The 24352-nt window shown below is 53.1% G+C and overlaps 8 protein-coding genes across 8 annotated transcripts; 4 read left to right on the forward strand and 4 right to left on the reverse strand.

The window, feature by feature from the left end:
* Positions 1 to 475: 475 nt before the first annotated feature.
* SEPMUDRAFT_146608 (uncharacterized protein) lies at positions 476 to 1771 on the reverse strand. Its single transcript, XM_016903764.1, has 4 exons — positions 1505 to 1771; positions 1364 to 1446; positions 1029 to 1310; positions 476 to 941 (listed from the first exon to the last, which is right to left on the reverse strand). The coding sequence occupies exons 1-4, from the start codon at positions 1636 to 1638 to the stop codon at positions 793 to 795; spliced, it is 648 nt and encodes a 215-aa protein (XP_016765763.1). The 5' UTR covers positions 1639 to 1771; the 3' UTR covers positions 476 to 792.
* An 823-nt stretch (positions 1772 to 2594) lies between these two features.
* SEPMUDRAFT_146609 (uncharacterized protein) lies at positions 2595 to 3152 on the reverse strand. The gene is made up of 2 exons (XM_016903765.1): positions 2908 to 3152; positions 2595 to 2829 (listed from the first exon to the last, which is right to left on the reverse strand). Exons 1-2 carry the CDS (start codon positions 3113 to 3115, stop codon positions 2801 to 2803), a joined length of 237 nt encoding a protein of 78 aa, XP_016765764.1. The 5' UTR covers positions 3116 to 3152; the 3' UTR covers positions 2595 to 2800.
* Positions 3153 to 4111: 959 nt separating this feature from the next.
* On the forward strand, positions 4112 to 5223 carry SEPMUDRAFT_153536 (uncharacterized protein). Its single transcript, XM_016907513.1, has 2 exons — positions 4112 to 4354; positions 4409 to 5223. Exons 1-2 carry the CDS (start codon positions 4283 to 4285, stop codon positions 5069 to 5071), a joined length of 735 nt encoding a protein of 244 aa, XP_016765765.1. The 5' UTR covers positions 4112 to 4282; the 3' UTR covers positions 5072 to 5223.
* Positions 5224 to 5531: 308 nt separating this feature from the next.
* Positions 5532 to 9963, reverse strand: SEPMUDRAFT_146610 (RhoGAP-domain-containing protein). The gene is made up of 3 exons (XM_016903766.1): positions 9374 to 9963; positions 6511 to 9312; positions 5532 to 6454 (listed from the first exon to the last, which is right to left on the reverse strand). Exons 1-3 carry the CDS (start codon positions 9746 to 9748, stop codon positions 6074 to 6076), a joined length of 3558 nt encoding a protein of 1185 aa, XP_016765766.1. The 5' UTR covers positions 9749 to 9963; the 3' UTR covers positions 5532 to 6073.
* Positions 9964 to 10239: 276 nt separating this feature from the next.
* SEPMUDRAFT_122981 (RNA_pol_Rpb4-domain-containing protein) lies at positions 10240 to 11248 on the forward strand. Its single transcript, XM_016901816.1, has 2 exons — positions 10240 to 10655; positions 10738 to 11248. Exons 1-2 carry the CDS (start codon positions 10338 to 10340, stop codon positions 10864 to 10866), a joined length of 447 nt encoding a protein of 148 aa, XP_016765767.1. The 5' UTR covers positions 10240 to 10337; the 3' UTR covers positions 10867 to 11248.
* Positions 11249 to 11267: 19 nt separating this feature from the next.
* Positions 11268 to 17681, reverse strand: SEPMUDRAFT_146611 (uncharacterized protein). Its single transcript, XM_016903767.1, has one exon. The coding sequence runs from the start codon at positions 17471 to 17473 to the stop codon at positions 11702 to 11704; it is 5772 nt and encodes a 1923-aa protein (XP_016765768.1). The 5' UTR covers positions 17474 to 17681; the 3' UTR covers positions 11268 to 11701.
* Positions 17682 to 21065: 3384 nt separating this feature from the next.
* On the forward strand, positions 21066 to 22547 carry SEPMUDRAFT_130355 (methylenetetrahydrofolate dehydrogenase). The gene is made up of 3 exons (XM_016902352.1): positions 21066 to 21343; positions 21421 to 22054; positions 22120 to 22547. The coding sequence occupies exons 1-3, from the start codon at positions 21153 to 21155 to the stop codon at positions 22249 to 22251; spliced, it is 957 nt and encodes a 318-aa protein (XP_016765769.1). The 5' UTR covers positions 21066 to 21152; the 3' UTR covers positions 22252 to 22547.
* A 274-nt stretch (positions 22548 to 22821) lies between these two features.
* Positions 22822 to 24312, forward strand: SEPMUDRAFT_146613 (RNA-binding domain-containing protein). Its single transcript, XM_016903768.1, has 2 exons — positions 22822 to 23735; positions 23801 to 24312. Exons 1-2 carry the CDS (start codon positions 22925 to 22927, stop codon positions 24001 to 24003), a joined length of 1014 nt encoding a protein of 337 aa, XP_016765770.1. The 5' UTR covers positions 22822 to 22924; the 3' UTR covers positions 24004 to 24312.
* The last annotated feature ends 40 nt before the right edge of the window (positions 24313 to 24352 follow it).

A 24352-nucleotide genomic window follows, 5' to 3' on the forward strand; every position in this document is an offset into this window, starting at 1 on the left:
AATAAAGAGCTCTAGCGATATACACTATCCAGGCTAGAGGCAGCAGTAACCATGATATTACGTCGCCCGACGGACCGTCAGCTCCATGCAACGGCACTGGGGCTGCCAGTATGCTGCTCCGCACAGTGAACTTGCCATTGGCATCCTCTACAGTATACCCCCATACGCAACCAACATTCTTCTACAAGCTCCACAGGCATAGGGGACATGTGATCTGTGAAGCTTCTCAAGTCTGGTTGAGACTCTCTGCCGAGTCGGACACGAACAATGACATGCGTACATGCAAATCCGCCTACCTAGTACCTACGGTACCTATCCAATCTCACCGCGAGCTATGACAGCGGATCTTGCAAGGCGCGCTTGTCGTGTTTCACCACCTTTACTTTTCTTCTTCCCGTCGTGCATTGCATTCCAGACCCACCACAGCTGGAACACTGGAACGGCAAACTTGACCGCAGCTCATGAAAAAACGATACCTTTATAAAAGAAAAACTCCAGTCATCATTATCAACAAGAACGAAAGCATCCCAACTCTCAGATCCAAACTTGTACCTGTCTCTATCCTTCCGTAATTTCTCATCCCAGAGATTCTGTCATCATGATTGCCACCTCATGAACGAACGGGCCCTTCTGTCGTGTCGAATTCGCTTCAGTCCCAAAATATGTGCAATATGTACATATATACATGTTGAAGAAAACCCTGTCCTCGTTTCATCCGCTTCTTCTGCTTCATCGCCCTCTACAATAAGACACGAGACACTCTCGAGCCGAACCCAAGCTTCTCGCTTACGCCTATAGTGCCATAGCGCCGAGGGCGATAGCGCCAAGCATGCCAACCATTGCGGTCGCGCGAGCACCTGCACCAGAACTCGTCTGGGACCCGTCGCTGCTGGTCTGGCTGGGGCTGGAGGATGAAGCAGTGCGGGTCGAGGTCATGGATGCTACAGAATCGAGGACAAATGTCAGCATAGGTACCCGGGATTGGACTCTTTGACGATGCAAGACGGAGGATATGGACATGAACTTACAGCTGGAGCCACTCATGCTGCTGCTGCTCATGCTCATACTGGTGGTCATTCCAGAGCTTGTGGGAGATGCAGTGCTGATGGTGGATGGAAGAGGTGCGACAGATGTTGTTGACGACGCCGCAGTGGTAGATGCCACAGTGTTGTCGCTGTCCAGCACAAAGTATGGTGAGTAGTTGACTTCTTCATCATTCTGATCGTTGATAATCTGGATGGTGTAGTCCGAGCCACGGACGGCATCGCTATCTGGAGTCCATGTGTACGAGCCGCTGTTCTCGATGTTCGCTGCGATTTGTTAATGCTATGATCCGGCATTCTGGATGGACACATTCACTCACAGGCAATTGTGGTGCCTGCGTTCAGGTTGTTGCTGGCACCGTTACGGAGGACGAGGGAGACCGTGCCTCCAGTGGTGGGGTTCCTGGTGAGAGTAAGTGGCCATTCAAAAAAAAAGTCTTCCACATCGCGATCCCACTGACCAGGTCAGAGTGAGTGGTTCACCAGCCTTGGCAGCAAGGCCAACATTTGTGAAGGCATTTGGGCCAGTCGCGGTCTGAGCGTAAGCAGCGAGAGCGCTGACCAGCGTCAGCAACAAGGAGCGTGGGAACTGCATAGTGATTGGGATATGAGGTAATTAAGAATAATAAGAGGCAAGGATTGTACGGGCTGCTCTGCAAAGGAGTGAATAGAGTAACAAGTGGGGTGAATAGAAAATAATCTGTCTGGAGTAGAACACAACGCGACAGAGAGAGGATTGACGAGGCGCTCGAGCGCGACCATCGGCGTGCATCTCTATATCACTCTCACTGTGCACACCCCTGCAGCTCTCTTTCCCAAAGAGTGGGTGACGGCTCGGCCAATCATTACCTTAGCTGCAGAATTGGACTTGGAGAAAAAGTGGCCGCCACTAAGCTAGGTCAACTCTGTTTGAACCAGGAGTCGCTGCAACCGAGCGAGACCGAAGAAGTACTTGGCACATACGCGCACACGATGCCGGTAGTGAAAGGACCTGTTCAGTCCCTAGGAGTTCGTGATGCGGATGGACTGTACAGTCACTGATTCCTCCGGAGAGGGTACTGTAATGTAGAGACACGACGATTGGTATTATATAAGGGTGAAAATGTGCCAAGCGGGAAACCTGTTCGGAAATTTGAAGCCATGTCGATCGTCTATAGTTTGAGGGACATGTAGGACTAGTAGTCGTCCTGCAGGGATGCACATGCTGCGCCCAAACTCCGCCAGGGCTAAGGGCAGACCCCAAAATGTCTAGTCGCAGACCCCATTTCTGAGTCATCAAGTTATTATCGTACCCTACGATACTACCAATACCTTCTAACTACCTAGGACGTAGGAGGTAGTAGCTTCACTTTACATTGCACCCTAAAGGATACCCCTCTCGATTCTTAGCCCCCCTTAGGGGGTTGGGGGGGCAATCTGGTCGGTTCCCCCGACGGATTTGCTTTCTACTACCTACGAAGAAAAAGCGAAAAAGCGAAAAAGCGGAAGGATGCCTTCGAGCGAGGGAGACGGCGAGGGAGAAGGCGAGGGGGACGCGTTGTTTTTCGGGGGGTAGGATTACAGCGGAAGGGTACGGTAATAACTTGATGACTCAGGAATGGGGTCTGCGACTAGACATTTTGGGGTCTGCCCTTAGCCCTGGCGCCAAACTCTAGAAAGAACGCTCGCGGCTCCAGAGTGCGACAGCCTTGGTGAACAGAGACTTCGCACTTTGGAGCTAGGAGGTATCTCCTGCTCCGTCCTGGGATGATTGCAATTCATTCGACATCCTGTGCACGGTTGAAGCCTCGAAGGTCGTCAGCGACATGGCTTAGATCGGCATGCACTTCACTCTGCTGGGTAGTCTATTCTGGGACGTGCATACATGTAGCCCACGTGCATGGGTTCACCTCATCCACCAGCGCGATTGTGGCAAACTGGCAAAAGTGCGATGTGATTATGAGGTGCAGCGGGCCACGCATTTGCTCACGGGCGTTATTCTGGATCAAGATGGGAGGAGGACAGAGAACTTGGTTGATCGTTGCGGGGTGATCCGAGTGTGCACGGAACCGGGCGAACGGTCCATCTGTCATGGACCGATCAAGCCAAATGAGCCGCGTCACGGAGGACAGCGAGGTACAAGGCACGTCGCTGTACAATTTCTTCAGGCTTCAGCGCGTGGTACAATAGTCCAGCCTGATGCCCGCCTCTGACAGCTGCAATATGAGTAAAAGAGTTAGTTGATTGCTGCATGGAAGTCGGCAGCACAGCGGCGACTCTTCGACATATGTGTCACGCAGTTGGGAGAGGGCCGGCCGACAGCGCCATGTGCTGATGTTTGTCGTCCGGCGGATGATCTCATGATTGTTGCGAGTTGAGCAATAAGCACCGCTTTGCAGGTCCAACGTGGTGGGAGCCTGGGAGGTGCGGCGCAGCTGGGGAATGCCATCCTCACCAGGCCCCCGTCGCCCAGGATATCTATGGTAGTTCTACCGCGATCCGTGACCTTTTTCTTGAATCAGGGTTTGTTTCCAACAACCAGTCAACCACCATCGGACGCCGGACGGATGGGCACGGGCACCCACGTCTTCCAGGCCATCAAGCACTGCGAATCGATACGCGGCGTAGCATTCGTCATCTGATGATTGAGTTATTGACGCACGCACAATCAGCAGGCGGGACTCACAGCTGTGGGCAAACGGAGGGCGGCGGAGGCAGGGGAGCAGCAGAGGTAGTGTAGTAGTGTGGTAGTGCGGTAGTAGTAGTGTCAGTATGTAGTATGTAGGGGAGCCGAGTGGGAGACAGACTCTCAAACAGTGACAGCCCTAGGCAGAGACTAGACTTCACTACTCTTAGATCAGACTCGGTAGAAGATTCAAGAAGGCCAGACTCGCGCTGCAGGCATCTAACCCTGTCCTACCTCCGTCCGGGAGGCAGTACGACGATTCGACACACCGGGGCAGTCATCTGATGAGTGATGACTATCAAACACATGCAGCCGCAGGTGCCAGGAACTAACCCGACCGCTTGGCAGTTGGCCCTATTTGTGCATTAATTCACACCTACTCTCGTTCTTCAATTATTTTTCTCTCTCTCTCTCTCTCTCTCTCATCGACCGCACTCCACCGTCCATCCGCCTCTCTCTCTCACGACAGTCACTCGTTCATCAGGCGCCCGACAACTTCCTCTCGCTCTCCCATCGCTCTCCCACGACATCGTCCATCGAGCCGCTCACATCCGCCATCGAAACCACCGTAAGAATGTTCGTCAAATCCATCCTCGTCGGCGCGCTCGCTGCTCTGGCCGCTGCTCAATCGTCTGTCATTAGCTTCGTAAGTGTCATCCAGTCTTCCAATGACTCCAGCCAGTACTGACTGCGAATCAAGACAAATTCCCTGCCGAGCCCCGCCGAAGCAGGCAAGCCCTTCACTTTGACATACACCACCACGGGATCTGGACCCGTCTCTATTATCCTGCGCAAAGGGAACCCCAACGACCTTCAAACTGTGGCCACCCTGACCTCCGATGCGACTGGTGGATCATACCAATGGACCCCAGCTACTGACCTCGCGTCTGGCACCGATTACGCTCTCCAAATCCAGCAAGGCAGTGAGATCAACTACTTGGGTCCATTTCCCCTCACCGGTGGCAGTGCCAGTGGTGGTGGCTCTAGCAGCAGCAGCAGCATGTCCACTCCTATGGCACCACCGAGCTATGGTCCCATGACTACCATGACGAGCTCCACCGAGATGACCTCTATGATGATGACCTCCACAGCTGCATCCAACTCCACATCCTCGTTCACGACCACTGCAATGATGCCAGTTGGCACCGGAAATGCTACCATGACGCGCAACGCTACCATGAGCATGGCCACTCTTACGAAATCTGCTGGTCCACACGCCACCAACGGCGGTGGTGCTGGTTACCAAGGCACTTCGACCGGACCTAATGCTGCACAGAGCACTGGTGGTGCTTCGACGCTCATGGTTGGCGGCAGTGCCATCGCCATTGTGTTCGGAGCGGTAGCCGCTGTTGTGATGGGTTAGAGACGATTACACCACAAGCCTACTGGGGATGCTTGTAGTAAAATGCGTAATATGTATATGTGCTACGGCGTTTTTGATATGCTAAAAGCGATAATGCATACCGTTTGGGAATTGTTCAATGATATCACGTTTGGTCCAATCAGCATTTCTCTCTCTCTCTCTCTCTCTTTCTCTCTTTCTCTCTTTCTCTCCTATCGTCTCATGCGCGAAAATGCCCAGGTCAAATATGCCAAGGTTATTCAACCACTTCATCCACGTGGAAAGCTGTTGTTCACAACAAAATCAGTGGTGGGGCTATACGCGATACATGGACCACACACACTACCTCCTACTCTAAATAAAAGATCGGTCTTCAATATCTACAGATCATCAGTACTTTGGAACAACCCCAACAACGAGGCAGGGTCAAGTAAGTGGAGAAAAAGGAAACAAGGGAAACGAAAGAAACCTCATGAAAGACCTCTTTTTCATCTCAAGAAGAAAAAAAAAGTCACTACTATACCCAGCTGGCTGGCACATGACGAACCAATGATTCATCTCTTCTTCTTCTTCTTCTTTCTCTGTCGCCGATTGAGCAGACAGCTACTTATTTTCATTTTTATCCTTTTCCTTTTCTGCAACGCCATTACTGTAATGGCGGGGGATGGGGGGTATGCAATGCGTTCAAATCGCGCCTCTCTCTCTCTCTCTCTCTGCTCCATGTTCTCCTTTTCTTCTTTTCTTAAAAAAAAATCCCCCCCTTCCAATACACACACACGCCAGTTCATGACTGGAGTGTTCGAATGGTCTTTTGCCCTTCATGATCAACCCCTCGAGTCAACTCCAAATGGAAAGCCAGGGGCCCTCCAAGGTTGAACAGTCCACTTCCGTTGGAATTGTGGAATGTGTAACTTTGGGAAGCTGAAACGTCTTTTTGCCCCATCTGCCCGGCATTTGGTGTCCAATTTCACAACGAGGCAAGCCTGGTTGATCCCGAGTCTAACGCCATATTACAGCATCATTCTACACGATCCCTACAGCCCGTTGCTGTGGTCCTGCGCGACTTGCTCTGTTCGGACTGCCATGCGACTCGGTGCTGGCGTTTGGGTTCGCATATGGAAGGTTTGGTAGCGTCATCGGATCGCGATCGCTGCCGACATGCCTCACGGAGCTCTCGTTCTGCCATGCGCTCTGTTGATAGTGATCGGTGTCCACTCTTGTGACAATCGGCGCTGACGTTGGCGGCGATGTAGTGCCATTCTGCGCAACGACAACATGGCCACTGTTGACCGTGGGCGCCTTTGCGCGGTCACCATAGCGCTTCAAGATTTCCTTCGTGGTAATCTCCGCCGTGTTGCTGAAGAGTGAGGAGTCGTTCAGTATCATTGCAAGATCCTCCGGCACCTGTTCACACAATTAGTGCCCAGCTGACAACGGTCATTGCCCATGAGTCCACTTACCTCGCACATGCTTTCGTTGCATTCAATCAAGCTGTGAACAGCTTCGATGGCTAGAAAGCTATCTTCGACGGGCACGGCGTCTTTTCCGCTGTGCATGATATTCGGCGTGATCACAGTCGCCAGGTTGTGAATGTCCATCTTGCTGCCGCTCTCTTCGTCGACGTGGCTGAAGCTAGACACCCAATTGAGGAAAGTGAAAAGAACCTCCATGGTGTCTCTGTGTGCTTTGGGCAACAGACAGCAAGTCAAATGCAACAGTCGCCGCCGACGCTCATTGTCCTCGATTCGAGATGAGGTTGTCCACAGCTTGTGCAGCTTGTTGGTAAGTAACGGATCAGGCAGTTCGCGCAAATACTTCTTCAGTAATGCAGCCACTTGCACAGGATTCTCCTTCGTCAAGTCAACTTGCACAGCGCCCTTGGTATCAATCTCCTCCTTCGCATCGTTAAGTCGCTTGATATTGCCATTCTTGCGGAATACACCTTCCACAGACATATCCATAGTCTTCATGGCGCTGACGCATTCTTGAACCAGCGAGGGAATCTTCAAAGAGCCGGGTCCAACGCCATCTGTGCTTTCTTCGTAGTCTCGCTCCAGTACCTGCTCCAGAGGTACGCCAAAGATGGCATTCTTCGCTGCTCTCGGTCTCTTCTCCTTACCCTGAAACGCTTTGCCGAATTTGCTCCAGAAGTTTTGCTTACGTGTTTCGATGAGGTCTAGCAGTTCTTCCTGGTTAAAGTGACCCTCTACCAGTGGCTCCATGGAGAGCACTGCCACGTGGCGGACGATGAAGTATTCCAGGGCTGTAAGCTCCGAGAAGTACTTCTTCGTGCCTGGTGGTCGAGTCTCCATCTTTTCACCTCCATCTCCCGAGAAGTCGCGAGTATGGCCATTGACAAGCCTCGGCACTGGCTCCTGGGGAATCATGGGCTGTCGGGCAAATCTCGAAGCATTCGGCCTTTGCTCCCTCGTCTGTTGTGCCTGCACAATTCTTGGTATGTCGTCCAAAGTCATTGCATCCTGCTTGCCAAAGGTGAGCTGAGAAACAGAATCACCATGCGCAGCTCGGTCTTCGACGATTTGGAAAGTGCTTTTTCTGCGATTGCGATCTGCGCCATCTGCCGAACCTGGACGCATGCCCTCCGGTCCATCAATGATGCGCGATGTGCGAGCCTTCTTCGTAGCATTCGACAGGTGCTTGTCCATCCTGGTACTACGCAGGCGTCGTATGTCACCCATCGTATCTTCATAGCTTTGCTCGCCTTGGTTTCTCTGACCAGGCGACCTTCCAGCATATGATCTTGATCGTGTGTTGGAGCGTAACAGAGGTGGCTGTGCCTCGCCCGAGGCAGCATGACCTTCGCGTGAGTCGTAGCCTAGCAAATTGGGGTCGTCGCTGGTATGCGGTAGAGCGCCGCCCGTTCTCAACGTGGCAAGAAGTCTCGCGTGGGCGACCCGGAGGAGGTGAACATATTGTTGCAATCGTGACACGGTCTCGAATCCGCCTGCTTCGGCATCAGCAGGTGCGTGTAGTTCGCACCACGCTCTTCCAGCTTGTTCGCTCCATCGTGCACTGCTAGGATCATCGCTGAAATCCTTGCCGCATTTGGCGCAGTTCAAGCACTGCGTGTGTATCACCTGATTCTTTTTGCGGAAGCACTTATCCTCGACGGCTTTGTTACAGACCACGCAAGTGTCGGCGCTTTTGTCGACATAGGCTTCAGCATCAGCTCTGGAGTCTCGTTGGCCCTCTGTTTCAAGTCGCTCGTCGAGCTTGCTGATATCTTCCAGAAATCCTTCCAAGCCTTGTGCGCTTGACGTTTCTCGCTCGAGCTTTAGAGCACCCGAAAGGCATATTCGAATCATGAGCTTGAGGTAGTGCGCCAGGCCCGTCACGAGTGAGAGTAGTTCCTGCGTGACGCCAAGTCTACGGACACCGTTGTCCTGGTTCTCGGCCAGTAGTTGGAAAAAGGCTACCACTTTCTTACATAGCAGCTTGGCTTCTCTGCTGTAGCTGAGTCCAGGATGCACAATAGCGTCAAATGTGCGAACCGTCTTGTCTGGTCCGTTCGAAGGTCGCACTTGAAGCCTGCGGTCCAGATCGTCTGCTGCACCAAATAAAAGGTCGACATGAGTGATGAATTTCTTCGCTGCAACCACTCCGTCCATGTATGCGCCGTTGCTCACGTGCAGCAACATGTCCGAAATGCGAGTCGCAGATCGCTCTTCGAAGGTCGACAACGTATGCCATATCCAGTGCACCTTGTATTCCACAGCCTCTTCCTCTGTCCGTACCGTTCGCCTCTGATCAGCGCTTGCATCGACCTCTATGCCAGCCTGTATCTGCCTCTGCCGTTCCAACGCGAATTCTTCCTCAGAGCCCTTAGGGGGAGGTGCATGCAATCGAACATTCCAGTATTTGTGGATCATGTAGCACTCTGGGTGCCAATGCTGATTCACTCCGTTTCGGAAAATCTCCACAAACTGCTTAAGAATGGCGGTCTGGCACCCATTACACTTTTGCGCAAACTTGGTCGAGTAGTGGAAGTGACAATACACATTGCCCTCGTGCTCATAGTAGGAGTCCTGTGCGCCAAAAACAGTGGGGCACACGGAGCAGGTGAAGTGCTCAATGTGGTACTTGCGCTCTAACGCAGTAATGTACGAGCCTCGTAAAGCCCCGCCACACGCATAGCACAACAGATCAAGTCTTTTGAAGTAATCGGTTTCGCACAAGGGGTATTGATTCGGTGGCTGATCTGGCACAGGGAAGAACTTGGAGGCGACGATTTTGCCGCAGTCCTGCGCAAATATCAGCCCCTGGTTGCATGCTTTCCACGATTGTTAGCTTAGCGGAACCTACATGACATGTAAAGCATTCCAAGTGATATGTATCTCCCAAAGCCCGCACAAATTGGCCGGTCAAGGCTCTCTGACACTTGCCGCACGTGCGCTGATGGTGTCCACTGGGCCTTCTTCCTCCCGACTTGGAGCGTTCCTTGCTGCCATGATCGTGCGGTCGGTCCAGGGACGGCCGCGACCGGTCCTGTGCAGCGGAGGATAGTCCCACGAGCCCGTGCTGCTCGTGGGGGCGCAGAGCAATATCGGTTTGGCCGTTGGCGTTGGCGGGAGGAGATGCATGCTGCGTGGATGTGGAAGGGCCATCATCGTGGAAGGTCTGCTGCTGCTGCTGCTTGCCCGGCGGCCGGTCGCTGTCTTGTCCTAAAGACACCGCCATGCCTGCGCGCTAGGCGGCGCTGGGTAGAGCGGATGGTGTGCGCAGTCCTGTGCACAGTACGCACACTGCGATGCTGGCGCTGGAAGTATCGGCTCTGGCTCGATGTGACGCTGGCTGCGTGAGAGAGAGGAGGTTTGTCGAAAGTGTGTATACCAGTGACGGGGGGTGGTGGAGCGAAGTTGTGCGATCGGTCCGTTCTCGCAAGCGGAGGAAGGGGAGGGGGGTTGGCGGTGGATCTGGAGCGACGGGGAGCGGAGAAGCGGAGTAGGGGAGGGGTGTCGGTCGACGACGTCGTTTCGTCTCGGTGCCTGGGAGCGCAGGCGGGCGAGTAGGTGTAAGGTAATGTAATGTAGTTATAGAGGTCGTTGCCCACTACCCTGTGCTGGAGACTACTGGGGGCGGCGGCGGCGGCGGCAAGAGCCGTGTCCTCACTATGGTACTCTCCAACTTCAACATCTGGGGAACACCATCTACATCTACTCACCACCGATCTCACTCACACTCGCATCTGTTCACACCCTCAACATAACGCTGCATCCAATCGAAAGACATCTACCAGCCTTACCAGCACCACCACGAAAAGTTCACCATGGCAGGCCCAACCGCGCCCGTCCAAACTTCGCGACGCCGTCCTGCGCCAACCGGCGACGAAGAAGCCACCGCGCGTCTCAAACTCGGCAATATGACCCACGAACAAGCACTCTCACCCGCCGAAGTCACCATGATGCTCGAAAGAATCGCAGAGGTTGCCGACTTTCGCAACACCACCGAAATTTACTACAAAACCAAAGAGTACTGCAAAACCTTCAGCCGCTTTAAGGACGCGAATGCCGTCACACAGGTCAACCAGATCAGTAGTGGCTTGACTGCGAGAGGCTATGGTATTGTGGAGTTTGAGAGGGCGCAATTAGGTGAGTCTGTGCATGTCTTATCCTTTGTGGAGGACAAGACGAGGATCTAGAATCAATGAGTGCTAATACTGTATGCAAATAGCCACGCTATGCTGTGACTCGGCTGAAGAAGCTCGCACGCTCATTCCTTCGCTCGAGGGGAAAATTAGCGACGATGAGCTTCAGGCTGTCTTGGATGAGATCTCGAAGTTGCGGGATTTCTCGTGAGGATGCCTCATGACTTTTGTGTTTGGTGGTTCAGATTGCAGTTGCATCTCATTAGCGTGGAGTTGGCTGGCGGAATTGGGCAGGGATTGCGATGACACACACGTAACAGGACGAGACACCATGGGACCCGTTCAGGCATCACCCAATGGATCGATAACACCGTCGAGTGTTTAACGTGGTGCTCAAGGCCGGAAGTGCCTGTGAGAACCACTTGGAAGCCACCTGGTAGTAGGTATATACCGATGGAACTGTCATTGTCGTAAGCGGAGACGTGCCCAGTGGTGTTTATCACGGAGAACAGTCACCAGAATCAGGCAGCTTGTCATAGTACTTGATCCGCTCGCCCCTAAATGTGTTGAGCGAAGTGATTCGAATTTATTGGAAAAACGACTCCGTTAGATCTGTGGCAAGTCCATAGATGAAACTACTAGAAGTTGTGTGGTACAATATTCTGGTTGCCTGATATATACTTTTACTCGCGTGATCTTCAGCTTTTTGCGCTCTGCATAGCCCGTCAATTTTTTGTTTCAAATGCCCCCTGTTGGTAAGACCATTGTCAATTTGTGGCCGACACAAGCTAGAAGGAAAAAAAATACACTCTGATTGCCTGTCAATTTCGAGCAAGATAACGCCTCCAACACCTTGCTAGCTAGCGCCTTCGCTGAAAAATGTGCGGAAGATATGGTCGTGAATCAATACAGAACATAGGAAATGGACACAGTGCACATGTCAAGCACTGTCTCGTGATCTGAATCTCTCAGTTCATGTCGGTGGAACACGTCACGGCGGCTGTAGTGGCGTCGGCGATAGTGTTAGGATCCAATTCGTGTACACGTCATGGATTCGACTGAGCGTCGACAGCAGCCATATCGATCGTCTCAACGTGATCTCCTGGTCTGGGCGAGAACACAAAGGGAGGTGTCAGAGACGCTGATGGCTCTTCCACGATAGTCTTCTCGAGAACTGTCGAGGGAGAACTAGTAGACAAGGGGTGATCGTCAGCCGAGACCACACTGCCTTGGCTATTTGTACGCATCATCTCTGTGCCGAGCTTCGATGTGCGTTTGACATTCCGTTTGGGAGATCGCTGGCGAATCTGTACATTTCCAAGCTCTTCGTCTTCATCATCACCACTTTCAGCTGCAGATTCGTGTCGTACTTTTTCCAACGATTTTCGCTTGGCAGCTATAGCTTCGTACGAAGGGGACTTGCGAGGAGCAGGCGCATCTGCACTTTCGAGCGCGGCAGGCGGTGACATTTGATGGTCTGAATTGGCTGTTGAAAGCCGCCTATGTTGATCATCCACTCTAATGCCGTGGGATATGCCAAGTCCGCCAAAATTGCGTTCCAACTCACTCTGGTCTAGTTCAGTCGTCGGTTGGCGCGATATTATGAGTGGAATGCTGGGAAGGTCGTCCGGTTCCCCCAAAGAGCTAGATCCGATCGAGTTCTCTCGCGTTCCGCTGAAAATGCTATTAAACCCGGTGAACCCAGAGGAAGCTGTAGTTGTGGGGCTGTTGTCGCTCGGCAGAGCCTCATGGCGCTTGATGCTAGGCGGAATTGCTTGGGGGGCACTTGGCTTCCAGCCTTCGGGTGGCGTCTTCCATTGACACAATCTACCCATAACCTCTTCCAGCTTCTCCTTCGTGGGTGGCTTCTCCACCAGAGCATCGAACGAGTGCGGTGCATGGAGCTCTTTAAGGTAGCCTGTGACAGCAACGATGGGTGTGTGTGAGTTTGCGTTCTTGGTATCGCGGATCATGCGAGCCACGTCCGCTCCGTTAACCTGTGGAAGCTTATACTCCATCATGATGATATCAAACTTGACTTCGCTCATGGCATATCGCATGGCTTCGGAGCCGTTCGTCACTGCAATTGTACGACAACGCAATTTCTCCAGCAGGCGCTCCATGACTAGTCTTGACACTGGGTGATCCTCGCAAACAAGTACGTCCAGAGTACGGAACGATGGGCCATCTGCAAGGCTGATTTGTGAAAGCCGACGTGAGCTCTGCCTCCGGCGCTGGACGCGGAGTAACGCCTTTGCTCGAGTTTCTTCGTTATCAGAAGATGACGGAGATACATCGAAGACGCCACTTCTCCGTTTGTGGTGGTGAGCTGGTAAAATCTCTGGCACAAGACCGCCGTCCTGGTCCTGCGAGCCTAGCGTGTGGGACCTCGGCCTTGGTGATGAGATACTGGGATGTCTGTGACCCAGTGTTGCGCGATCATGCTGCATCGGCAGATGAACGGAGTTCGTCTTGCCACCCTTGATTGGCGAAGGCGCCGATGAGTTAGCCTTGAATGTGACAGGTAATCGTGGAGCCTGGTCAAGCACATGGCCTGGCTGCAGTGAGGGGCCAGCCTGTTGCGACAAGCTCGAAGAACCACTCGAGGTTTTGCGTCGTTCTTGAGTCTGGCCTGCAGAGAATGACACGAGAAGGGGCGAGGATGGTTGTGATCCGCGGCTGGGCGATGGGTTGGCCTGATTGAGTGCCGATGTGCTATTCGGTCGATGCGCGTTTTTGTTGGCAGAAAGTGTTCGTTTGAGAGGCGCAGGAGCGATAGGACTAGAATCCAGCCCGGGGCCAGGAGACGGCGAGACCACAGCTGACGAGTTGGTGGAAGGAGCAGCACTGGCGGTCTTTGCCTGAGCCTGCATGGCGTCTGCGCGCAGTTTCTGTATCACGTCCTTATTGGCCTTCTCGAGAACTGGCAGGTTCTTGAATTGAAAATTGCCAAAATCGTCTTGGACAACTGGTTCGCTGAGTCTCCTGGAGCGCGCATCTCGTACGTGTGGTGGTATGTGTAAGGGCATCAGGTTGCGCTTCGCGGAGTTGACTTGGTTTCTGACTCTTGATAACGCGTCGTGCGGTCGATCCGGATAGTCCGCACCCGGTGTTTGGGATGGTGATGTTGCCTGATCCTCGAACTCGGCTGCAAAGTTTTGCATTGTGGCGCCTCGCGCGTCAAAGTACTCCGTGTCTTCAGGATTCTCGCTCATGGGGATGAAAGAGGCTTCATCCTCGCGAAGGGTATCCCAATGGATCTCAGCGAACCAAGGATGAGCTTTGATCTCGTCGCCACCGCTGGCGTACTTCTCGTCCTTGTTAGACCCCAGACGCTCTTTGGGATCAACACACATCAACTTGTTCATGAGGTCCTTCGCGTTCTCCGATACTGGATCGTCCTCGTCCTCAGGAGGCCAGCGGATGTTGCGCGTCAGAATGTTCTGAAATACCTCCTCGGGCGTGTCGGCGTTGAACGGTGGCCTGCCATATAGGCACTCGAACAAGATACATCCCAGGGACCACCAATCGCTCATCTCGTCTTGACCAGCACCGCTGATAGTCTCGGGCGCAAGGTAATCAGGAGTGCCAACGAATCTTCGATCGCTATCTTCCGGATCAAATAAAGCCATCATAGGCGGTGGCATCTGCGTTGATGGGGGCTGGTGTGGAGGCGTGTCATTCCTCGGCATGCTTGAGCTGGAGTTGCTCGCAACGGGTTGTAGCGCATACGGATCCGGCGACTCGCTTCCTCCCTCATCACTCGCTGTCTCTTCCTCGATTGGTGTACGCCCATCTGCCACAGAAAACCTCCGGAACATTGCAGACAACGCCTCGCTGTCGCCGCTGTCGCTACGTTGGCCCGACGTGCGGCGCGAGGGCTCTCGAGAGCCTTCACGATAGAGACTGAAGTATGACGGTTGATTGTGGTCATGGCAGATGGCTGGCGTCGTCGCCGGTGTTTGCACTGGTGAGTGCTGGGCACCTTGATAGTCGAGCGAAGTTGAGCGCGACGAGGTGACGGAAGGCGCACGACGGAATGGACCTGCCTTGAGCAGGTCTGGTGGTGCATCTCCCGGCTTCGCGTTGATGGCACGTTTCTGTCGTCCAATGAGTCCCATGCGAGAGAGACCAAAGTCGGTTAGCTTCAGATGACCTTTCGCATCGATGAGGAGATTGTCCGGTTTCAAATCTCGATGCACTATCTGCCGGCTGTGCAAGTGCTGTACACAGAGGACAACCTCGCCAATGTATTTCTTCGTCCAATCCTCTGGCAAAGCTCCGAGTACTTTAATGAGAGAAGCGCAATCGCCACCGTTGAGATACTCCATCACCAGGTAGAGGTAGTCTTTGCTTGAAAATGTCCAGTAGAGCTTGGCCACAAAGTCACTTTCACCTTGCCACATCATGATGGCACGTTCCGCCTTCACGTTGGTGACTTGATTCTTGGCTACCATGTCCGCCTTCTTGAGGACCTTGATCGCGAAGTAGTCGCCAGTTGACTTCTTCTTCGATAGATACACGCTACCGAACGCGCCTTTGCTGATCGGCTTGATGATTTCAAAGTCTTTGATAGAAGTCTGTATGGCACGAGGTTGCGGATTCGACATCACAGCACTAAGCCGAGGAGATGCAGGACGACCAAAGGACTCGGACATTGCTGCTGAAGACTGGCGTCTGTGGTGATGATGATGGTGTGCTCTGATGACAGGGGAGTTGAACTCGCTGTGCGCAAGAACCGGCGAAGTGATTGGCGATGGCAAGCCGTCCGCTCCGCTGGGAAGTCTCGGCTTCGCCATACGGAGTGGAGAGGAGGGTGGCGGCGGTGCTCGTGCTGGGGAATGACCGCCAGCATTTTGCAAGCTCGGCAATATCAGACTGTGACGCTTACGGTCGCGAGATCGCGTGCTCGCCACACGGCTCAGACTGAGCTCAGCGCTTGGTGACTGCGTACGCTTATGGCTACCACTAGCGACTGATGATCGCATACTGCTGTCGCTGTCGCCCCCTGTATCACTTTCCAATGCAACGGAGCTGCGTTTGTGCATGGGAAAAGGATCTGTAGGCCCAGCGTATGAAGATCTCGGCGTTGTTGCTCCCGCGCGTGGGCTGCTTGCGCGAGACGAATTCAAAGATGATGCCCGGCGCCTGAGAGCGTCATCCGAAGAGTTTCGTAGTGCCATGGCCATGGCAGAGTGACCTGCGGGGCTTTTGTACGAACTCATGCTGAACATCTCATCTGCCATTGAGTGGTCCAGAGCATCGCCAACCATCTCAAACGATGACTCCATGCCCCGCTCTGGTTCCGAAGCATTGCCATTTTCGCCTTCACTGCTACTTGAATCGCTGAGCTCGCCAGCAGCAACTCGTGCTGCCTTCTGTAGCGCAGCCTCGATGCACTCCTGCACCAGAATATCGTACTCCACTCGAATGCGTTCGGAATACTCCAGGATGCGCCGATGCCGGAATACCGCTTCTACCTTGGCTCTTGCCAATCGGTGGGTATCGTCGCATAGCAAAGCCAATCCCTGTTCATGGTCGGAGAGCCCGGCGCTTGGTGAGGGTGTCTGCAAGACTTGTTGTATACGGCTCTCTGACTGCGGAGATTGAGTGCGGAATTCTCCAGTAGCATAGCCTTTGGTGTCTTTGATGGCTGGTGTACTGATCTCCATCGCAGTGTCACAGATGTCAAGCACCAGCTCCACAATACGAGCCAAAGGTCTTCGAACAGCGAAAGATCTCGCCCGATGGTGACTTAGTCCACTGGCAGATGACTCACGAGAGCGCCCAACCTGTGCAGGAGAGGCACGCCCAGAAGATGGTCCCGAGGAGGGCGAAGAGCTGTGACCAATGGGCAAGCCTTTGTATTCAGCTTTTGGAGGAGCAGATGGCGAGGTGGGTTCCAGTCCGATCGGTTGCGCTAGTCGACTCTGAGCTTCCATTGCGTCAAGGACCTTCACGATGGCTGATCGCTGTTCGTTGAGCGACTCTTGCGCCATCTGAACCTCCATTTCCGCGCGATGCTCTTGCGAGCACAGCTCGGTATGCTTCTCAAACCACCAAGGAGTGATTTGACGCTCACAGATTCTGCACAACACAGGCAATGGCGGCGGATGATTGGCAGGGTCGTGCACACCTACATCCGCCAGCAGAGTAAGGTAGTTGGCCAGCATCTCAGCTCCGATCCCAAGTGAATCGACCAGCACCTGAGGTAAGTCTATGGTGACTTCTCGTGAAACGGCTGGCTTGACCATCCACATCGTGTGACTCTCCTCGCCGGTCGTTCTGTCATAGACCATGATTCCTTGTGCCTCGAGCTCGATAGTTTCCTCATGTTCTTCCGAGATGTCATTTTTGGTGCCTGGCATGGAGTCGAGGCCGGCTCTTGGCTCCACTGGAGTCTTCTCATCGCCAGACGGAACATCTTCACCATCCGCGGAAGGCGATGGGTGCACGGTAAACCGAATGAAGTGGCTCTTGGAATCGTCCTTGCGCATAGCTTCCACGCAACCCGCGAACACGCTCGGATCGTCAACCACCACTTCAGAGACCAGCTTGCCAATGATTGTGCTGGCAGCACTGCCGGTGACTTCCTGCCAGGAAGGACTCACCCATCGCACCCTGCCGTCAAGATCCAGTTCGAGTATGGCGTTCAGAGACTGCTCGGCAGCCCTCTTCAAGTCTTCGCGTTCCTCTCGAATGTCCATACTAATTGTCCTCGACATTATGCCCTTGGCGTTTACGCCGCCTCTTGACCCATCCTCCCTCAGCGCGGCCACGGCTGGCGGAGCGAGCGGCTGCTGCTGCTCCTCGGCCATTGTACCGCTGCGCCCGGGACTCCGTGTAATGAGTTGTTCGACGCTGGTGCCAAACGGACGGGTTGGCCGCTATGCCCGCTGTGACCGCTTGCCCATGGTTGACGTCGACCAGAGGGCGGTGGTGGGTGTGAGGTCGTCTCGAGAAGTTTCACTTTCTTTTCGACGGCAACAATGAGCAGGCAGGCAGGCTACCAGAGGCCTACGCGAGAAATGACCGCTACCTTAGGCGAAGGCGAAGACTACGATCCCGAGTATTGGTATCTTCTTTGGAGTGACAGTAAGTGTGGGTCAGGCACTTTCGGCAGGGGAGTAAATACTCGGGTGAGGGGGGAGGCTTTTACAATTCTAGTCCGCAAGGGGAACCGACTGCAGCGGAAGTCCGAGTGGAGACGGCTAGTGGGTGTGCGTGTGGCATTATTGTGAAACGCCACATCAGCTCGCAGCCACGGTACACGGTACAGTACAGCTCTTCCCCTTGCCGGGCGCCTTCTGCTGCACGCTTCGCCTGATACCGTCCCCCACCCCCAAAGCGAACCACCGCGAGGGCCATTAGAGGAGTATCCGCACTGTCTGCCACTCCCACCCGGCACCGCACAACGACTAGCTATTGAATGGCAATAATGAGCCCTTGAACAGCTCTTCGCAAGCTCTGCCGGTCGTGAAGCACTAGTAGGTACAGTACATCACTACCTACCTCCTACATGTACATACATACCTAGGTAGGTACTGTACGTACCAGCAGCTCGTTCCATGCGCAGCCGAACCAGGTCTCTCAGCCAGGGTTCCGGCCAAAGTCCCGCGGTATTCCCAGATTACAAGACATAAACGACGGCGTGCAGCGTTTAGGGAGGCGCGGATGCGCAGGATGGGGTGTAGAAGTGAGTGGCATGTTGGTACAGTATAGGTAGCCATACATGGGTACACGTACCTAGCGAAGGTGTGACATGTCTCGGCTCAGAAAGAATCTACCCACAGTACCTACAGTAAATCATAATGCTGCACATGAAAGACTACATTACGGAGGGAGCATGCATGGAATCTGTCGCTCACACGTCACAGCACTAGTCCTACTACTAGGTACCTTACTGACATCAGAACAGGACCAGAGCCAGTCATGTACAATTGTACATTTACGATGGCCACGTCAGGGAGTGGAATGAATGGGATGGTCATCTCTAATGCTTGGCGCAGAAGCTTATGTTCTGACCGCGATGACTGAAACGCGAGAACGCCAACCATCGTTCCTCTACCTCCTAGGCTCTCGCTGTTAATCCTCGGCTTCAACAGACAGTTCGCCCTCAGATGAACGGTACATCTTCTGGAGGCGGAACTTCAGACTGAAACAGATCGGAGAATATGCTCAAGGTTCTTTCGCGGCCGTTGAGATCCATTGGCATGAGTACCTAGATCTTGCTCGCAGCGTGCCAGAAGAGAGAGAGAGAGAGAGAGAGAGAGAGAGCGCATTGTCAGCTTCGGCCGCTCGCCTCCGTAATCGACTCATTGTCGTCTGTCTGACCTACTGAAGTCTGCGCTCAAGCTCACGCGGAAGCTCTTCGGCGCATCGAACGACAACCTCATTACAATAAGCTGATCTCCAGGTCGCATGGCTTTTGCTAATGCATCGAGAATCTTCTGTGGTTATTGGTCCTAGTGGTCCGAACAGTCATGCAAGATGAACCTTGCAAAGTAGGTGGTTTTGGTCTCGGCTGGGACAGCGTGAGCGCTTTGCCCTCGAAGAAGTCGTTCGCCACGAACACAATCCTAGGTATCCTAGAGCTCAAGAAGCCCTTCCAGGCTCAGACAGCAACCGTTTCTGCGAAGTCTTGCACTTTGCCGTCCTGCCAGCTCCACAGAAGCATACCAAATATCGATATCGACGACCAAGTTTATCCATCGACTGCTTGCCTGACGTCGTGTGCCCCGGCCGCCGATAGCCCTCGCGTGGTTTTGGCCACTATCGCATGAAGCTTCTCGCCATCAGGCTCCCGGGAATATGCAATCTCACCAATATGGTCAGTATGGAACTGGAATTGCCAGTCACACAGACTCACTCGGCAATACCCATACTACCTACTCTAGGGCTTGTGGATCTTGGCTCCAGCCGGATACACGACGTTGGTGCACATGTATAACTAGACTTCTAGTTCAGGAAACCTCACTGTGTGACACGTGGCCGTCCTAATCCTCCCAGAACAAATCAAGGAAAATGACGTGCTGTATCACTCGCTCGATCAACGCAGATGCCTTTACAATGTCGGTGTAGGTGGTAGACCTATACGCCAGTGACGCATAGCCTGATACTTGCGGAAACCGTTCTAGGGGCATACTTCATGTGCCGAAGATGCGGCTCTAAGAGAGCGGTAGTCCGGTGTGCGCATAAAAACTGGAAGTCAATTGTCGTGAAAATCGGCATGGCCGTATTGACTCTACTGAGTCTATTGACCGCTGTAACTATGGTAAATTGCCGCATAAAGATGCTTGATCTCTTGCTTGCATGTGCGGCTCGGCCAGTCCCAGCCAAAGAAATTGAAGAACCGAACGATATGGAGATGTCTTGCAGCAGTGAGACCTTCTGGTTTGTGATTGTAGGTAGGTATTAATGCTTTCGCGCTTGGAGGTCATTGCTTTTACTGCTTTTACTGCTTTTGCAAGCATTGGCACAACATCGAGGGCGAGTCACCCGAAGCCCGGTAAGGCATGATAGTCAATGTTCACTAGAAGCAGTGCCAAAGCAATTCGAAAGGAAGGAGAGCATGGTCGACCCATCGTTCACATGACTGCATGTAGTAGCCATAGATATCAACGTCGTGATTCCCCTGTCTAACCAGCCTCGTCGGTCCTTGTGGAACCTTAGTTCGCCCAGTTTCTTGTGTAGGGCTTCAATTCCTTACTTCCTGTTTTCATATCAGGTGGTCTCTCTTCAAGCGTGGCTCGACCCGACGCCTGGTCAAACATGAGCCAGCTACAAGATCTCGTTCTCCACCGAAACCCGGCGAGAAGAATGAGGAAGCCAGCACCGTGTTCTGTAGCATCATGTTCCAACTAATGCCCGAGGCTCGCTGAAATTAGCCACGGGAGCCAGTTGAAAATCGACCTGTGACTAAGGGCAGATGGGACTTGCGCCATTGTAGTGGGCGACGTGGAAGGTGATTCGTCTCTCTGGCAGCCTCTTCGGTCTTGCAGACTTGCTGTGTGGTGCGGTGCGGCCCGGGACGGAGCGGTGCTTTCAGTGTCCGAAGTGCCGTTCGTCCACACACCAATCACGAACAGCCATGGCCACGTCGGCAACCCACACGCGACTCTCAAGGAACGCGGGTCTAGGACGTAGGCTGCGAGAAGAACGGGAGGCCCCTTCATCCTCGCGGTGCTCCCACACACTGATACATAGGTAGTCATGCAACTGGTCGTTCGTCTACAATGAGGTGAGCGCCATGCTTGCTGACCATGTAAAAGCTGGACCTAGCGTTTGTGGTCGGGTCCATACCTCCTACGATGAGCGCGAATTTCACTCCAGAATTTTCCTCCCATTCCCCGCTAGTTCCAGTTCCAGTCTTCCACTGCGCTTTCCGCCAACAACCTCGAAACGTGGAAGAACACACTTAAATTCTCCACTCGTACTCGCTGATACAGGCAGACACGGCCATTATTCTATAATTTGCAACATTGCACCACATTCACAATGGCAACCGCGCCTGCCAGCACTTCGTGCAAAGTTGTGCTAGCGAGCGCGATTGCAAAAAAATTGCTCGCAGAAGTCGCCAGTGGCATCGAGGCTCTGCCGCAGCCTCCGCGCTTACACGGCTTTCTCGCCAACGATGATCCAGCTGCTGAAATGTACGCGAATTGGACCAAGAAGACATGCGAAGAAAAGTGAGAATACACATTGCAAGACTGCCACATCATGATTGGCAATCTTTGGCAATCTTGACACTAATGACAAAGTAAAGCGGTGTGGAATTCACGCTGCGCAAGGTCGATCGCGAAGCCCTGGAAGATGAGATTCGATACGCAAATCAAGATCAAAAGGTCGATGGTATGATTGTCTATTATCCCGTCTTCGACACGATGCGAGATCGAACTCTGCAATGGACAGTCAGCTTGTACAAGGATGTCGAGGGCCTGTCACCACAACTCATATCGAACATGTATCAGAACATTCGGTTCCTGGACCCACCCGACAACAACCGCAAGTCCATCTTGCCGTGCACACCACTTGCCATTGTCAAGATTCTGGAGTATCTGCAAATATACAACAACATTCTCGACTACGGAACGCGTCTCCATGGACGACGAATCACGGTCATCAATCGCAGTGAGGTGGTCGGTCGTCCACTTGCGGCTCTGCTAGCCAATGATGGAGCTGAAGTCTATAGCGTTGACGTTACTGGCGTGCAACAATTCAGCAGAGGCTCTGGATTGAAGAAGCAGAAGCATGCCACTCGTGAGATGCCAGGTTGGACTTTGGACCAGTGTCTGCCCATCAGCGACGTTGTGATCAGCGGTGTCCCAGGCGAAAAATTCAAAGTCCCTACACATCTCGTGCGCGATGGGGCTGTGTGCATCAACTTCTCGAGCGAAAAGGTGAGCCTAGATTTGTAGTACTTGGTTGTAGTGTCTGAAATGTTGCTGACTGTGTGCTGCTACAGAATTTCCATCCAGACATCAAGGAGAAAGCATCAATCTATGTGCCAGCCATAGGTAAGGTTACGATTGTGGTCCTGATGCGCAATTTGCTTCGGCTCGCGCAGAATAAGCCGCAGACGAACGGTATCAACTAGTCCTGCTCTTTCTTCGTGCAGGAAATTGTGCTTCAGTGCAATGAGATACGACTACAGGCTTCGAGTTGATGGAGCGAGGTCAGTTCGGCGGCGTGGTTAGCTAAGCTTATGCAGGCTGTGGCATCGTGGAGCCGCTACATAGCTTGGTACAATGACTGTACTGTCTCTCCAAGTTCGTGTGCTCGCGACATTGAGGAGGATTCATATTATAGCTGCGCATAGACGGTGTGTTTCGATCCTAAGTCCATCTTTTGTGTATTGAAACCTACAATCGTTCGGCAACCAAACTAGATAACTTGGGCAACTCTTTCATTGCTTGTATAGGCGCATCCGTGCATCTCTACCCAAGCGTGAGTTCAATGGAAGGCGTGAAAGAGTCCTTGAAGACGACGACGATGATGATGATGTTGATGATGTATTCATGTACGGGTACCTATCCTATGTACATGTAAGGTCGGTAGGTATTCGAGATGTTGTGGCGAGCGGCATAGATGTCTCCTCCGGCGCTAGTCCGTGCCAAATTTCAAAGGACTCTCCACTCGCATCTTTTGCGTCGTAGACCATCATCCTCTTTCGCACAAACATCATCACCTCGTGAGATAGTTTCCCGCCGCATCACCTCACGACTCACTGTGGATACGCTTTGGAGTCTTGAGTCGATAAGACCTGCAACATGTTCGCACTCCGCCGTATCGCCGTACGCGCGCTGCAATACCAGCCTACACGCCAAATCTCGACCCTGCGACCTGTGTCATTGACATCACGCATCGAATCGAGCAAGCCCTCCTTTTACCGGTCGTTCCACCAGTCGCAGAAATGGCTCGCAGAGGAGGAGCAACAGAAGACACAGGAGGGCTCAGCCGAGCCAACTGTCACGGTTGAGCCTAGCACTGAGGAGCAGAAGGAGATCACGGAGAAGAGTATCGCCAGTTCAGAAGTCGCAGATGCTGCTTCGGACAGTGCGTTGCCCCAGAGCGCCACCCAGGCGACGGAAGAGGTGAAGAATGTAGCAAGTTCTGCAAAGGATGCTCTGTCCGGCGCTGCAGAGAAGGTTGTAAACATGGTCAGGCCCAGCTCCCGCTTTCAATTTCCCAATGAACCAGGAAAGGATACGGTACTTTACGTTGGCAATCTCTTCTTCGAGGTGACGGCACAAGAATTGGAGGCTGAGTTTGGACGTTTCGGCGAGGTTGTCAACAGTCGCATTGTCAAAGACCCCACGGGCTCCAGCCGCGGTTTTGGCTTTATTGAGCTCTCGACCACAGAAGCTGCAATGAATGCCATTCGCGGGTTGGATCAGAAGGTGTTCCAGGGCCGACGCATGTTGGTCCAGAAGCACGTCCGCAAAGACAAGCCCAAAAGTCCAGGTGGCTCATACGCTCCTCGTGACCGTGACGCTCCTCGTGATCGTGCCTCGGCCTCTCCAAGCAAGACTCTGTTCATCGGAAACATGTCTTACGAGATGAGCGACCGTGATCTGAATAGTGAGTACCACTGTGGAAATGCGGCACTCATACAAGATGCAAGTTCACTGATGAAATGCGCGCAGATTTGTTTAGAGAGATCAAGAACGTACTAGACGTTCGAGTCGCCATTGATCGCCGCAGCGGCCAGCCACGTGGTTTCGCGCACGCCGACTTTACCGACGTAGAGAGTGCGGAGAAGGCGAAAGAGTTCCTGGGAAGTAAGATGGTGTATGGTCGACAGCTGCGAGTCGATTTCGCAGCTGAGCCCTCGAAACCGTCCTCTTAAGCGCAGGGCGATGGTATGAAGCAAGGTCGGTTGTATGAATAAAGGAAGAAAAGAGAGCCAACGCGTATGTCGGCCACCGCCTATTGCAATACTTTCTAGACTTCAGCCTGACGGTGGGGTGCCCGGAGACTGGCCAGTGGTGCAGAGGCCAGCAATCAATTGCCCTGCGTTTATGTCGAATGGCAAGGTGAAATTGAGACGAGAGTTCACAAAGAATGGCAAAAACATGCTTTTCAAAGTCCTGTATAGTATAGATGTATCTAGCGTTGTACCGCCGACAACAGCACTGCGACAGGTACACTTAGCAAAAGCGATTCCACTTTGCATGTGATGATTCCGTTCTTGGCCG

The sequence above is a fragment of the Sphaerulina musiva genome, assembly GCF_000320565.1.
Source record: "Sphaerulina musiva SO2202 unplaced genomic scaffold SEPMUscaffold_1, whole genome shotgun sequence".
NCBI classification, from domain to species: domain Eukaryota; kingdom Fungi; phylum Ascomycota; class Dothideomycetes; order Mycosphaerellales; family Mycosphaerellaceae; genus Sphaerulina; species Sphaerulina musiva.